At 41.2% G+C, this 13,046-nt stretch overlaps 1 protein-coding gene across 3 annotated transcripts in view; it reads left to right on the top strand.

Annotated features, from left to right (window-relative positions):
• Positions 1-13,046, top strand: part of tafa1b (TAFA chemokine like family member 1b) — a 123,385-nt gene that overhangs the window by 93,924 nt on the left and 16,415 nt on the right. For all 3 annotated transcript variants that reach the window (XM_005731193.1, XM_005731191.1, XM_005731192.1), the window contains exon 3: positions 7,202-7,342. In XM_005731193.1, the coding sequence (XP_005731250.1) occupies positions 7,202-7,342 (141 nt within the window). The remainder of the gene's footprint in view (positions 1-7,201; positions 7,343-13,046) is intronic.

Genomic DNA, 13,046 nt, shown 5'->3' with positions numbered 1-13,046 from the left:
AAAACACAACCCTGCTGTGATCTGTAAATCTGGGGTTTCATGTTTACATGTCATACTTTAATGTTGGTGTTTCCAGTGATAATCTCCAAAAAACACATGCCTGTAATTATAAAAGAGACATTTAAGAGGCATAGTACTCTAGATCTATTGATCTCTGTGGTCAGTAATCTAAGGTCCCAGCTGTAATACACATTGTACCCTACCAGATTCACATCCTGGCTGTCGATCTAAATTCACTCCTCATTTAACCTCAAACTGTCGCGTTCATAGTAATTCATTTATATTTTAAATAAACAGTCACACAGTCCAAAGCCATGTAATTAGTGGGGTTAGGTTAATTGGTGATTCCAGATTGCCTGTAGCTGTGAGTGTGCATGGTTGTCTGTCTTTGTGTGTTAGCCCTGTGTCAGAGTGCCAACCCTGTCAAGGCTAGCGAAGCAGACTCAGGCGCAGACCACAAGCTCCTTCAAACAAGAGTGAATTTATTTACAGTGCTCTTCACAGTGAAATATATATACAAAGGGTGTTTGGGGAAAGGGGGCCAGGGTTCCAGGGTCTGGGAGTGAAAGGGGCAGAAGTTCAGGGAGGGAAGATTTCCACACGGCTTCCTTAAACGCAAACAGCTCCTCTGCTCTCCACCACCACTCTGGCTCACGCTCAGTCACAGTGCACAGAGAACGGGTCCAGGGGGGAATCTACACACATACAGATAAACAGTTAGTCTCCAGGTTCAGGCGTCCTCACGACTTAAACTTTGCAGATTGCAGGACGCCTGACGCTGATGGCTCAACCATCCAGCAGCGAGTAGAGCAGGTCCGCCATCTTAAGTAGCCCTCTAATTCATAATCAGCGGCAGGTGTGCTGATCATCCCCAGGTGCGTGGGCCAGGGGCGGGAGCCCACACTGAGCTCCGCCCCGGCAGGAGAAAGAGAGAGCGGGAGAGAGCGAGAGAGAAAGAAATAGCAGAGGCGAGAGAGGGAGAATAAACAAACAAGGCGTCTGACTGACGTCAGCTGGCGAGGTGCGGGGACCATGACAAACCCCTCCAGGGTGGATCCGGCCTCTTGCCCTTTGGTAGCTGGGATAGGCTCCAGCCCCCCCGTGACCCTGACATAGGCCATGAATGAACACATTGAATGAATGAAAGAATGATTTGCCATCTGTTAAGTTATGTTTCTGTCATATTTAAATACTTTTTAAAAACATAGATGTTAATAATGGCTGTATGTGTGATGATGTTTGCTCAGTTTCATTCATACTGGCCCACCAGATATATACACATCCATACGCTGCGATCATTATAGTAAGGTAAATGTTGTCTGTGTTAGGTGCCATTTTTTTAGTGTAATCTTTTCCACCTCTGTCAGGCACACACAGGGTGGATGGAAAAGAAGACTTGCTAATTGAATGATAATGAATTCTTGTTCCTGTTGTCTCTGTTTCTTGTCATATTTGAGTTTTAGTTTCTGTTTTTGTTTCATCCCGTTCAAAATTAATATTTAGTTCCCTCTGCTGTTCACTTTGCCTTTCCATTGCACATTCTTTCATTGTGAATATTTATTTTCATCTTTCATGTCTACTTGTGTCAGTTATTATTTGTTCATTTTCTGTTTTACTGTGACAGTTTTTAGCGTGAGCTATGAGTCAATTTGATCCTGCCTCCAGCGTCCTGCCTTTGGGTCCACACCTCTGCGCCTTCCACAACTAGACTTGGCTTTATAAGTGCATTAACCTTTCATGTAAAAACCTGATGAGTGCAATTTTCGACACCACCTGTTCAAAAAGCTTAGACATGTGGACATTTTCAGCTGCTTGTAACCCTGTGTTGTACATGCCACATAACAGACTGTTACAAACACCCCCAAACGAAAGCTGCCTGTATGGACCCAACTAGCTAATGTTACAGTTGCTGCTGTGGAAAACAACATTTAGTATATATTGTGCCCTGAATTAAAAATGACATGTATTTAGTTTGAAAGAAGAGAGTAAGAATATGAATAAAGAACAGAATAGGGAGCACTGAAAAGACAAAAATATGATTTGGCTGATTTGCATCTATATCCTGACTTTGGGAAGACACCGTTTCCCTGCTGCAAACTCGGCACCTGAATGGTCCACAAACCTAGAGGAAAGTTTGTTTTTCCTTTTTTAATGTTTCCCTGTCTTAAAGATTGTAGCATCTCACATATGGCTTTGAGTTCCCACCAAAATGGACAAAAAAACTCTACTTGGTAGAAAAATACCTAGATTTATACCATTAAATAATTTATTACCATTCAGCCTAAGATAACAAAATGTGATTGATTTATATGTATTTTTTGGCTTATATCAGACAGCCATGCGCCCTCTAAACCATCTGTTTTTAGAAGAGAGTACCCATCCTTAAAGTCTTTTCTCTTCTGAAATTGAACATGAAATATAACTAATAAAGTACAACTTATAATCCCCAATTATTAATTCGTCCATCAGGGAAATAATTACAATATCTCATAACAGACGATATGAGATAGTAAAAATTATTTCCTCCAGCAGTAAGCTTGAGGTCTTCATCTGTGACAGGAGTAATTTTATGCTGTTTGACAGATGATGCAACTCACAGTCCATTTCTGCAGAAAGTAAACAGGGAGTCAGTTTTGACCGGTTTTTACTTGTGGATTATTTCTGGCACTGTAACATTACACAAGCATTAGAAACTCAGGTTAAACCAGACTAATGAAAAGGTAAACACCATACTCCAATATAGTCTTAAAGACATTAGTTATTTTAGAAGCATTAAGGCTGCTCATGACTTATAACACAGAATACACAGTAGGAGTCAATCTCTAAACTATAGCTTCTCGCTGAAAAGAATATCTGATGTACTAACTTGGTGCATTCATACTGTATATCTGTAAAAAGTTATTTTATAGTTAAGTTCAGAGTGGTTTCCACAAACATAAACTTTGATAACCAGAGGAAATATCTGATATGATCTATGCCTTCTTATCTTGCACTCTCATTCCTACTTCTCATATATATCTCTACTTTTTACAGCCTTCCTTCATTAACACCTCCTAATTGGCCATTGGGCTAAGCTGAAAACAATGAAGCATTGATTTCCTTAAGCATAATCACCTCATCCACTCATTTAATGACTGCTGTCACTGTAGGCTGCCGAGAGAAAAATGACCGGTCAATGGTCCCATCGATACCCTTCACCTTCCTTCACCAAAGGCTAGAGTGCACCGCCACCCACTCCATCTTTGCAGTTTGTTTTAACCCCTTTAGTTGCCTGACAGGCTCCAAGCACTGCATCCATCACAACCACAGTCTTAAGCTGTTCTGATCCCACATTGCACCAGAACACACACTGATTACTACTGTGCACGTGAGCAGAATAAATCTGTTATGAAATACCACACAATATATGCATTAAGACACAAACCACCAAATTTATGTGACGATAAAAGATGGTCGTTAACCTCACTCTGAGCTCTTAGTTACCTGAATGGCAATATGGCTTATCCAAATGGCCATTTGTTGTCTAAGTGGCACTAGTGACTGGCCCAGAAGAGTAATGAAGCTGCTCTTTCCTCCACATACCAGATGCTTCATCGCGATCATGCTGCTGGGAATCGCACCAAAACATGCTTGTGTGCATGTTAGGGATGTTTGTTCAGTCTGTTCTCTTAGAAATGAATATGGTAAACATAAAACACTAAATATCTTATGTTCTTTCACAGGTCTAAAACACACAGCCATATTCCACCAACATCAGTTGTTTTCATTTTGTTTTTGTCTGCTTTCCTTTTTGTTTTGCTTTGCTTTGTCAATCAAATGCCTTCGCTGTATTGCTGGTAATTTTGTCAGTCATACTATATTTTATGTACCGCATTAAGAAAAAATCAAAGTAATACACTGTCCTTCCAGACAACAATTACTTTTTAATTTATTTTACTGAAGGTGCAAAACAACTGTGAGAGCCAAAAGCCTGTTATATACTACACTATGGATTTCTATTACAAGCAATTGATAATGCTCAGATTTTTATCTGAGTTAACATATCTTCAAAATTCATCAACTAATTAATTGGGCAAAAGTTTCTAATGCATCCTGCCCTCATGGTGAAACAGCTGTCAAGATGATTCTTTCCAACATCTGTCCAGGGCTGGACTTTTCTAAACAATCCCAAAGACAAAATGTAAAAATATGATCATACAGCACTTCCTCATTGGTCATTCAAAACCAAGTATGTATGTTTATAGCTGACTTGCATGGGTATGACAGTTTAAAGTCTACAAAGACAGCTTACAACATTTAGATTGGCACTCTGCAACAGTTCACGTCCAGCTGTTTTTTTTTTAATCTATGACCAGAATTGCTGGTTCATTGGCACTCTGTCTGTTTAGTCAGCTAAATAGTAACCATATTCAATTCAATTCAATTTTATTTGTATAGCGCCAAATCACGACAACAGTCGCCTCAAGGCGCTTTTTGGGACATTCAGGGTCACCTGGTCCAGCCCTAACTAAATGCTTTAGCAAAAAGGAAAGTTTTAAGCCTAATCTTAAAAGTAGAGATAGTGTCTGTCTCCCGAATCCAAACGGGAAGCTGGTTCCACAGAAGAGAGGCCTGAAAACTGAAGGCTCTCCCTCCCATTCTACTTTTAAATACTCTATAACTATATATACATTCCATTTGTATAAAAGCTGCCTTCATGATCTCATTATGCGACTTAATCTCTGCTGCTGCTGCTGACTTCCTAAGCTGAACTGTAACTTGTACAAAAGCAAAGTTCAACATCAACAGGATGTCTTTCATTTGGCTTCACTTGGCAGTTGGGATAAGCAGACACAAAAAGGTGGTTATCAGATTGAATTTTACAGATTAAAATTGTTATTCCATTCTGCATAATAGGCCTACAGATTTAGTTCTTATTCTTTCAGCTGCAGTGATGTTGAACAGCCTGAGAGAAAGTAAAGACTAAATAATCTATAAAAACAGAATTCAAGGGTAGGATCTACGTGCAAATTTAAATTAAGGACCAAAAGTAAAAATACTTCTGTTTTAGGATCATACATTAAGTCTTATGGAACAATAAAATTGTATTTGCAACCAACATGGAAAAAAAACCTTGCACACATGCACAGGGAATAGAGTTCCTGCTAATAATCTGTATTTATTACTGATCCTCATCAGGGAAGACAAAAACTGTAGATCCTTTAGACCTTCTTGCTAGGATTGATCTTCCGGGAATGATGATGCCGTTGTTTTCTAAAGAACTGTTTAGTCCTTAGGTTGGGATTTTGGACCTGTTAATCCCTAATCTGTGCTGGAGCAGAGCACAAGTTACCATGGCGATGTAAAGTAAACCAGCTACATGATACTGAAAACCCAGAGTTAATCCTAACATTACCTCACCTTGTTTGTTTGTTTGTTTGTTTTGTATTGGTTTGGTTCTTTTGGGCGGGGGTTGAGTTACACCCTTCCATGATTAAATGAAACTGTATTACCATTTGGGATAAGTGGTCCATTTTCTTACCTAACAGAGTCACAAAGTGGAGAAACAATGAATTTTAACTCTACTTCCACTGAACAACTAAGTCCAGCGACACAGATCAAGATCATTCTCATCACATTCAAATAACAGATGCAAATATGTTAGGGTTTACTTTGGTAGTACCTTGTCAGAGGTTTTCCATTGGAAGTCTGGTAGCGCTAACCTGCAGATCATGTATCGTATTATTGGTGTGGGGATTCAGGCCAATTCAATATTCTATGATGCAACATTAAATCCTCTCTTGTCTAGCGATCTGCTTTGACTTAAAAGTAAGTCCGCAGGTCAGGAAACTCTCGCTAAAATATTCAACAAGGCAACACATTGTGAGGATTGGGGTTTTAGCAGACTCGAGGGATTGTTCTCCTCACTTTTATAGTCTGTGTTCTGCTTCCTCCTGCCTAGAAATATCAAGACAACAAGCACGGAGAGAGTGACATTAATTCTGCACGACAGCGCGGTCCAGCAGGATTGCAAATGTTTGCCTTTTAATCCAGATCTCATCGGCCTTTGGTCTGGCCGAGGCAGACATTGATGGGAATGGGAGAAGAAAACTGTTGCCAAACTTGTCTAGGCTGCTGGGAACTCAGTTCTGTAATTCATGACCCGAGCCATTTCAAACATTTGCACAACCAGCCCGGCCAGAGACACGCACACACCGGTGATTGTCATGCCAGCAGAAGCAAGTGCATCGTCTGAGCACAGCAGGATGTCCTCTTTAAAAAGCCATATCGCCACAAAAATAATGCACAGACAAGATTAAACGTGGCATTTGGTTGTCTCCCTCTCTTTCTGCACTCTATCTGTTCTATTCTGGATATTGGAGAGAATAAGTTAAACTCTCCTCTCCTCTCCCCTTGTCCTGGGATGAGCTCCAGTTTAATTGCTGGACGCTGGTGTCTGTTGTGGTGCCTGTCAAAAGAAGATAAAGAGTTTTTCCTGGGGCGTAAGGAAAAGGGAGAGCAGTGATAGAGGGCCTCTCTCCTGCAGCTCTGCTGGCTGCATTAGCCCCACGCTTTATAATTGTGTGAAGGGGGCACTTCCAGTGGCTCTCTCATTACTCACCGGTATGCCAAGTCCCTGGTATCCAGACACACCTTGTCCTCTAGCTTTCTCTTTCTGTCTGTCTCACTCATTTTAGGATGTCCCTCAGCTCCATCACCCCCTCACCCTCCCTATTGTTATTTTGGCCTACTATTGCTATATGTGCTTATCACCTTCGCTTTCCACAGACATACCCCTTTGTCAGACTGGGACCTATTGTTCAGCAGTTGTCACGACTGATGTCACCTATACTTTGGAGTTATTGCTTTAGTGTACTATTGCTTATTATTGTATTGGCATCAGAGTCAATCATGTGCTGATTGGTATGAAGTGAGAACAGTCAGCACCAAGTAAGAGGCAATTAGATGGCGTTATTGAGATGCCTTGAGGGTTAATTTGCTTCATATACTTATGGTAGAAGTACCCAGTGATTGTATTGCAGCTCCCTATACAGGATGTCCATCTTTTATCTGCGTTGTTGTTGCTCGTTTGTGATTTTAAGTTCAAACTGCAGTGAGTTAAGGACACTTATTACATGGTTGCTTCAGATAGTTTACTGTTAAACGTTTCTTATTAACATCTCACATTTACTGACAGGGTGTCTTTTCAATCTCTCTCCAGAGGGTGGTACGTGCGAGGTGATTGCTGCCCACCGATGCTGTAACAAGAATCGTATCGAGGAGCGCTCTCAGACAGTCAAGTGCTCCTGTTTACCGGGGAAAGTGGCCGGAACGACACGCAACAAACCCTCCTGTGTGGATGGTGAGAACATCTAACGTGTTTTAAACTTATCTATAAATGCTCCTCTGAGAGACAGTCCTTGTCCGTCTGATACGTGTTCTAGCAGATATACTACTACCTGTGCTCTCCCAGTATAAATGACATCCAGAGACAGTACAGAGAGCATGTGTCCTACATGTGTGGCATTTCAGTCAAACAGCTCACGTTTGAAACGACTGCTTTCTTACAGGGGAAGATAACAAATATGATGCAAATAGAGAGTGAAGAGTAAACAAACCCCTTAGCCAACAGGTGAATGCTGGGGTTGAAAGAGCAGGATGCAATGCAGGGCAGGTGCAGCACTGACGCGTCAGAGGGAGCGACAGGAAAATTCTGGGGCTTGATTAGACTGCCAATTTGGGGGATTTGGCACGAAAAGAGTGAGGTTAATGTGCATGACATAGTGCAGCTCAGGTCGCCTGCCTCGCCTAGCTGACAGGATCTGCTTCATTTTGCAGCAACATATTTGTGGTACTCACATTATTCTCTGGTGAAGATTTTTTTGTTCAAAAAGTAAAAATGCCACAGTCAGTATCAGCCAAATTAGGAGATTAACTAATTTAGTTTGCAGAATTATATCACATTAAAAGTTACAAATTTCATATAAAAATTCAACTTTAGATATAAATCCACTACTTTATGCTAGACCACATAAGAGGAGGTGGATGACTGACTGATTAAAGTTCTGCATTTTTGCTGAAGTAAAAAGATAAATATACAGTTTCTACATTTTTTTTAAAATTGTGAGAACTTGCCATTATTACTTAAGAAAACTTCTGTTACTGAACTTTACTTATACATACAAAAGTCGTTTCAAATGTGAGATTTACCATCTCAAGTCTGACTCAGGCTTTAATAAGCACTTCAGATGAAGGCATACAGTATATTCAAACACAATTTCTCCACTCTCAAATGACAAAACTAAGTTTAACTATTAAGAACCCAGTAGTGCAGTGCTGCTGGGCATCTGGACGATGATCCAGTTGGCCTGCAGAACTCCTAAATGGAGAGAAATTTGCAGATTGCATTGCCCAAGGCATCTCAGAAATGAATGACTAATAAACAGAAGTCAGGGAAGCTCCAGGCTAGTGCACTTGAATTACCTCAGTCGAGAAAAACAATCAGGCATCGGCAGCTCCATGGAGAGAAAAAGGGGGAAAAAGCTGACAGGAAATCACAAGTCTGCTGAGACAGAACTGTGATGCCCCTTAATTCAACGCAGCTCATTTGTGGCTCCTCAGTTTCGATCTTTTAACCTTCACCTTCATTTACGATCAAAGTCATGTGTCTGCCCTCCCGCAAAGAAGTGACACCAAAATATCTTCATTAAATTACAAAGGGGGGCCAGACAGGCATGGACAGTGGGCCTCACAAGATTAGTCAGCCACAGCTGAAACTCAGAAAGATCTTTGGATATGAAATGGAGGCACTCCTCTGCAGCATCTAGCAGACAAGGCAATCATTTTATATTAATGAAGATTCTTTCCCTTTTTTTCCTATCCAAGGCCAGCAGCGTACAATACCTGAAAACCTTAATGTCAGACTGAGACCTTTCGTTATCGGCAACTACAAATTACACCCTGGACATTAAGATAAAAAATGTTAGCTGAATGCAGTGTAAAATGTGAATACAACCTCAGGTTTTTGGGGGAGGTTTTTTGTAGTAGTTGTTTGTTTTTTTTTACACCGAGATGAGGAAATCCAAAGAAGTTTTCCACCAAGGCTGGACAAAGATATAATTTTTGTATTTTTAAAAAAGTACAGACTGAGACACTGGGGTGAAGAAGAGGGGCTGGTGTAAACACTTCATGCTTCTGTGCTTCAAGCTCCCACAGTGAGAGAATCCTTGTTGTTAGTGTATTGATTAACAAGCACTTACACAAGAGGTGGTGATAAAAAATGGAAATGACAAGTCACTGAGCTGCACTGCTACAATATTGAGCATCGCTGCCCCTTTTGAGTGGTAGTGACCTGACCTTTTAATAATTTTACTTCCTTTATCTTGCCTCGCCTCCCTACTTGGATAATTTTCACCTGCTTGAAAGTGAATCCGGCTCAGTGTTATTTATTTAACACCTACCAGGGAATAAGGCTGAAGGGCACGCAAAATAATTATGTGATTATTCATGAGAGCTCATTTGCAGTCAAAAGTGTCAGGTTCTGACAAACAAACACCATTAAATTGAGCTTTTTATTTCTTTTTCAAGTGTGACACTGGAAGGAGGAGGTCACTTCGTTCAAGGGTGTCGATTATCTGGAAAAGTTGCGTGTTTGTCAACTTGCCCCAGCGGGCTTCCAGTGCACTATGTGAGGGATTATAGACTTGTGGAGTCAGTGGCCTGTCCCTTCAGCATTGCACCAGCCTGGCCCAGATGGAGCTTTCTCCCCAGGTCCTCATGTTATTAATGTTCCATCCAGTTGAGGAACGATGTTGCTCATCTTGCCACCCCCTGGGGGACACCTGCTGTCACTGTACCATACACAGGTTATATATCCACAAAAAAAAAATCCAAAAAAACATAATAACATATAAAAAGAACGGCTAGTGTTCTGATATAAGTCAAAACCTTCAGAGGTCATTTAGTCTGGACACACATACAAAGCCCGGAGGAATGAACACTTCCTTATTTTTAGCCAAATTTGCAGAAACAGGCAGTCTCTCTGGCGCTCTGTATTATTGGTCATTAGCGTCAAACTCCAGCATCAAAGCCCACAGTGAAGATCAGTCCCATTGTCAAGTGTTTACTGACTTGTGGAGAGGGGCTACATGGGGTTATCTCAGTTGCTACTGGTAACCGTTGTGGCTGTTAATAATATATGGGGAAGTGAGGACAGCTTGCGTCACGCTCACTGGGGGTCTACTGTCAGATTATCCTCATAGTGGGAATTGATTATTAGTTTTGACAAGGAGAATTATGTCCCAGTTATGTCAAGGCCAACGAAGCTCCAAGTGAAGAACATCCCTTTTAACAAGTCAAACGCTCATATCTCTCCAGCCTCACCGGACCAATCACATGCACTGAGATTAGGAGCTCATCACTGCACCGCTGCCTTTATCCCCGTGTATGAGACAAGTAAGCCCTCAGCCGAAGCACCCGAGTACACACTTACATATGCGCCCATTTAATAAACACATGCATGCCGACGCCTAATTATGCATACGTGTGTATTGTCGTGTCGCCGCTGTAGCGGTACACTCATTCAGCGGGAGATGCACCCAGATGCCCGCTCGCTGCTGATCACTGGTGGGGAATGAACCCTTCTGTTTGGCTGCAGGCGTGTAGAGTCGAGCATAACAGGTTGTCATGGTACATTAGAGATACATCCTGGGGGGGACTACCTGAGGGAAGGGACAGTAAGTGCTGAAGTTTTTCTCTTTTTTTCACATACTTTGTGAATTGAATAAAATCTTATTTTTAGTAAACACAGTAGATTAACATGGGTACTTTGATACACTCTTAAATCAATAGCATCTTCTCACAAGCACGGCTGGTGTCAATATAAGCAGGAAGGTGGTTGTTTTCCAAACAAAGTACATCCTTGTTGGCAAAGATTGTCCTACAAAAAAATAGCCAACGAGGACTGACTACTACACGTGGTTGCATGGACAGCAAAGTCCAACCTGATGACACCCAAGAACAGCAAAGTCTTCCCGTTATAAAATCTCAGCTCCCACAGTTCAGGTCTCACTGCTTCACAGACCCCCTGCTACTGTAATTGTATGTGGTTGCCAAGACACGAACCTGCTGCAGATAGAGCTCGAGGGTATGGACAGAAGGAGCATATTAGAGTGTACTGTACAACAAAAACATCTTTCTCTTGCTATAACGCACACAAGGCAAGACTAACAAACACTGAAATCCTCCTGGGTCAAAAAAAGATGTTTTTGTCCGGGAGGGGGGAGTGAAGATAATGATTGCGAAGAACATTTTCTCCTACACTGTTGTCACATCCCACTGAGCTCTCACAGCACTGATGATGTGATTAGGCTCTAACCTGTAACCTGCAAGGAAAAGCATCTGACCCTGAGCTGAGGTTTAAAGGTCACTGTAGTTTTCTTCCTTCTCTAACCACTTCTCTCAGCTTTTTAAGCAACATGGCATCGCCTTCCTTGGTCTCACTATCAGAGTAACAAGTCCACAGCGAGCTGAGAGAAGGGACCCACAGCGAGATCTATGTCACCTGTGTGGGAGCAGCAGTCGAATTTTTACCCACATAAAGAAATGGAAATAAAAATATACACGTTCACTGACAGAACCACAGAGTTACACTTACTGCACATTTAAGTTAAGACACATGGAAATGAAATATTTAGATACTGCATTGCTTGTAAAATAGAGTACTGATAGTGAGTGGAAGTTATTAAATACTGTAATTTAATGCCAGTTATGTCATAAATGGAGTAGTTTTAACCAGCATTACTCTGTAATACCGGCCCAGCACCTGCCAGTATTTCTGTGTTAGGCTTTTATGGATGTTTGTACTTGTAACTGTGAGGTTTCCAGTTTCACTTGACTGGTGAAATGGAGGCGCATCATAGAAAAATAGTTTGCAGCATTTATGAGAATTAATTTGAGTTTTAAAACACGTGCTGAGAATAAAAATATGGAGACCCTGGACTTTTGGTCTGCAGGTGCTGCTGTTCCAGGGTGTCCATTACAAATTCAGAAATTCACTAAAGCTATGATTAGAAAGCTAAACAATATTTTCTGAATAGCTAATCAAATCTTGGCTCTCTCTTTTCAGAGAGGGGCAAAGATTAATGTAGAATAATGACTATCTGAAGCTGACCTCAGGTTCAGGGGTTCAAGTCTCAATCGTTGCATAATTATACAATTGCTTCATTTGTTTCATGCTCCTGTGACCCTTCCAGTGCTTCACTGTGGCAAAATACTTGCATTTATAACTCCGTCTCATTAAGATGAAAGCGGGTCCTTCTAATTCTTTGAACGTGAGAGGGGAATAATTTGATCAACCGTTTGCTTGTGTGCATGATTATATGAATGCATGATTGATTGGACCTTTCTTTTGTTAATAGGTGAATATTCAGGGCACTTGAAGAGCACTGGTTAACTTAGATAAAGGGAAAAACACACAAACTCTAAATACCAGATGCCATCGCATTACAGATAGATCACGAAACGGAAAGCTGCCATTTTTGCTGTGATTAATTTTATAAAAGTCTACCAAGTGACTAACATTAACTATTCATTGAACCTAGAGACACGTATTCACATTTTGACACAGAAAGGGATCAATTCTCTTCCTCATTCGCCAAGGTGTTCAAACATTATGCTACGTGGCAGGGACGTGTCAGCAAGTTCAATCCATCACCGAACCCGCAAACAGTGATCTGACAGATGCACTTGTAAAAAGGTCCATCGCTTCATGTTTTTCAATCAAGTCCCATTCTCAGTTGTTTGTCTATCAGAGCTAAAGACTCCAGCTTGCTACATCGCTGACATCTTGAATCAAACACCCCTCCTGTCCGTGTGTTGATTATTCGAAGACCATCTGTTATCGCTGACACCCTAATGCAGCTATTTTATGGTAATATGCGAGGATGGTTTTAATTTGTAATGGTACTTTAAATCACATTCAGCGCCTTCATCTTGTAAACAGATGGATCTGAAAATTAATGGATGGCCACCAAGGAGGATTTCGGACAGTGGCCCAGCATAAGTCT

The sequence above is a fragment of the Pundamilia nyererei genome, unplaced genomic scaffold (genome assembly GCF_000239375.1).
Source record: "Pundamilia nyererei isolate P.nyererei 1_Seehausen unplaced genomic scaffold, PunNye1.0 scaffold00042, whole genome shotgun sequence".
NCBI classification, from domain to species: domain Eukaryota; kingdom Metazoa; phylum Chordata; class Actinopteri; order Cichliformes; family Cichlidae; genus Pundamilia; species Pundamilia nyererei.
Note: the sequence above shows the minus strand (reverse complement) of the source record. Positions and strands in the feature narration are given on the sequence as shown.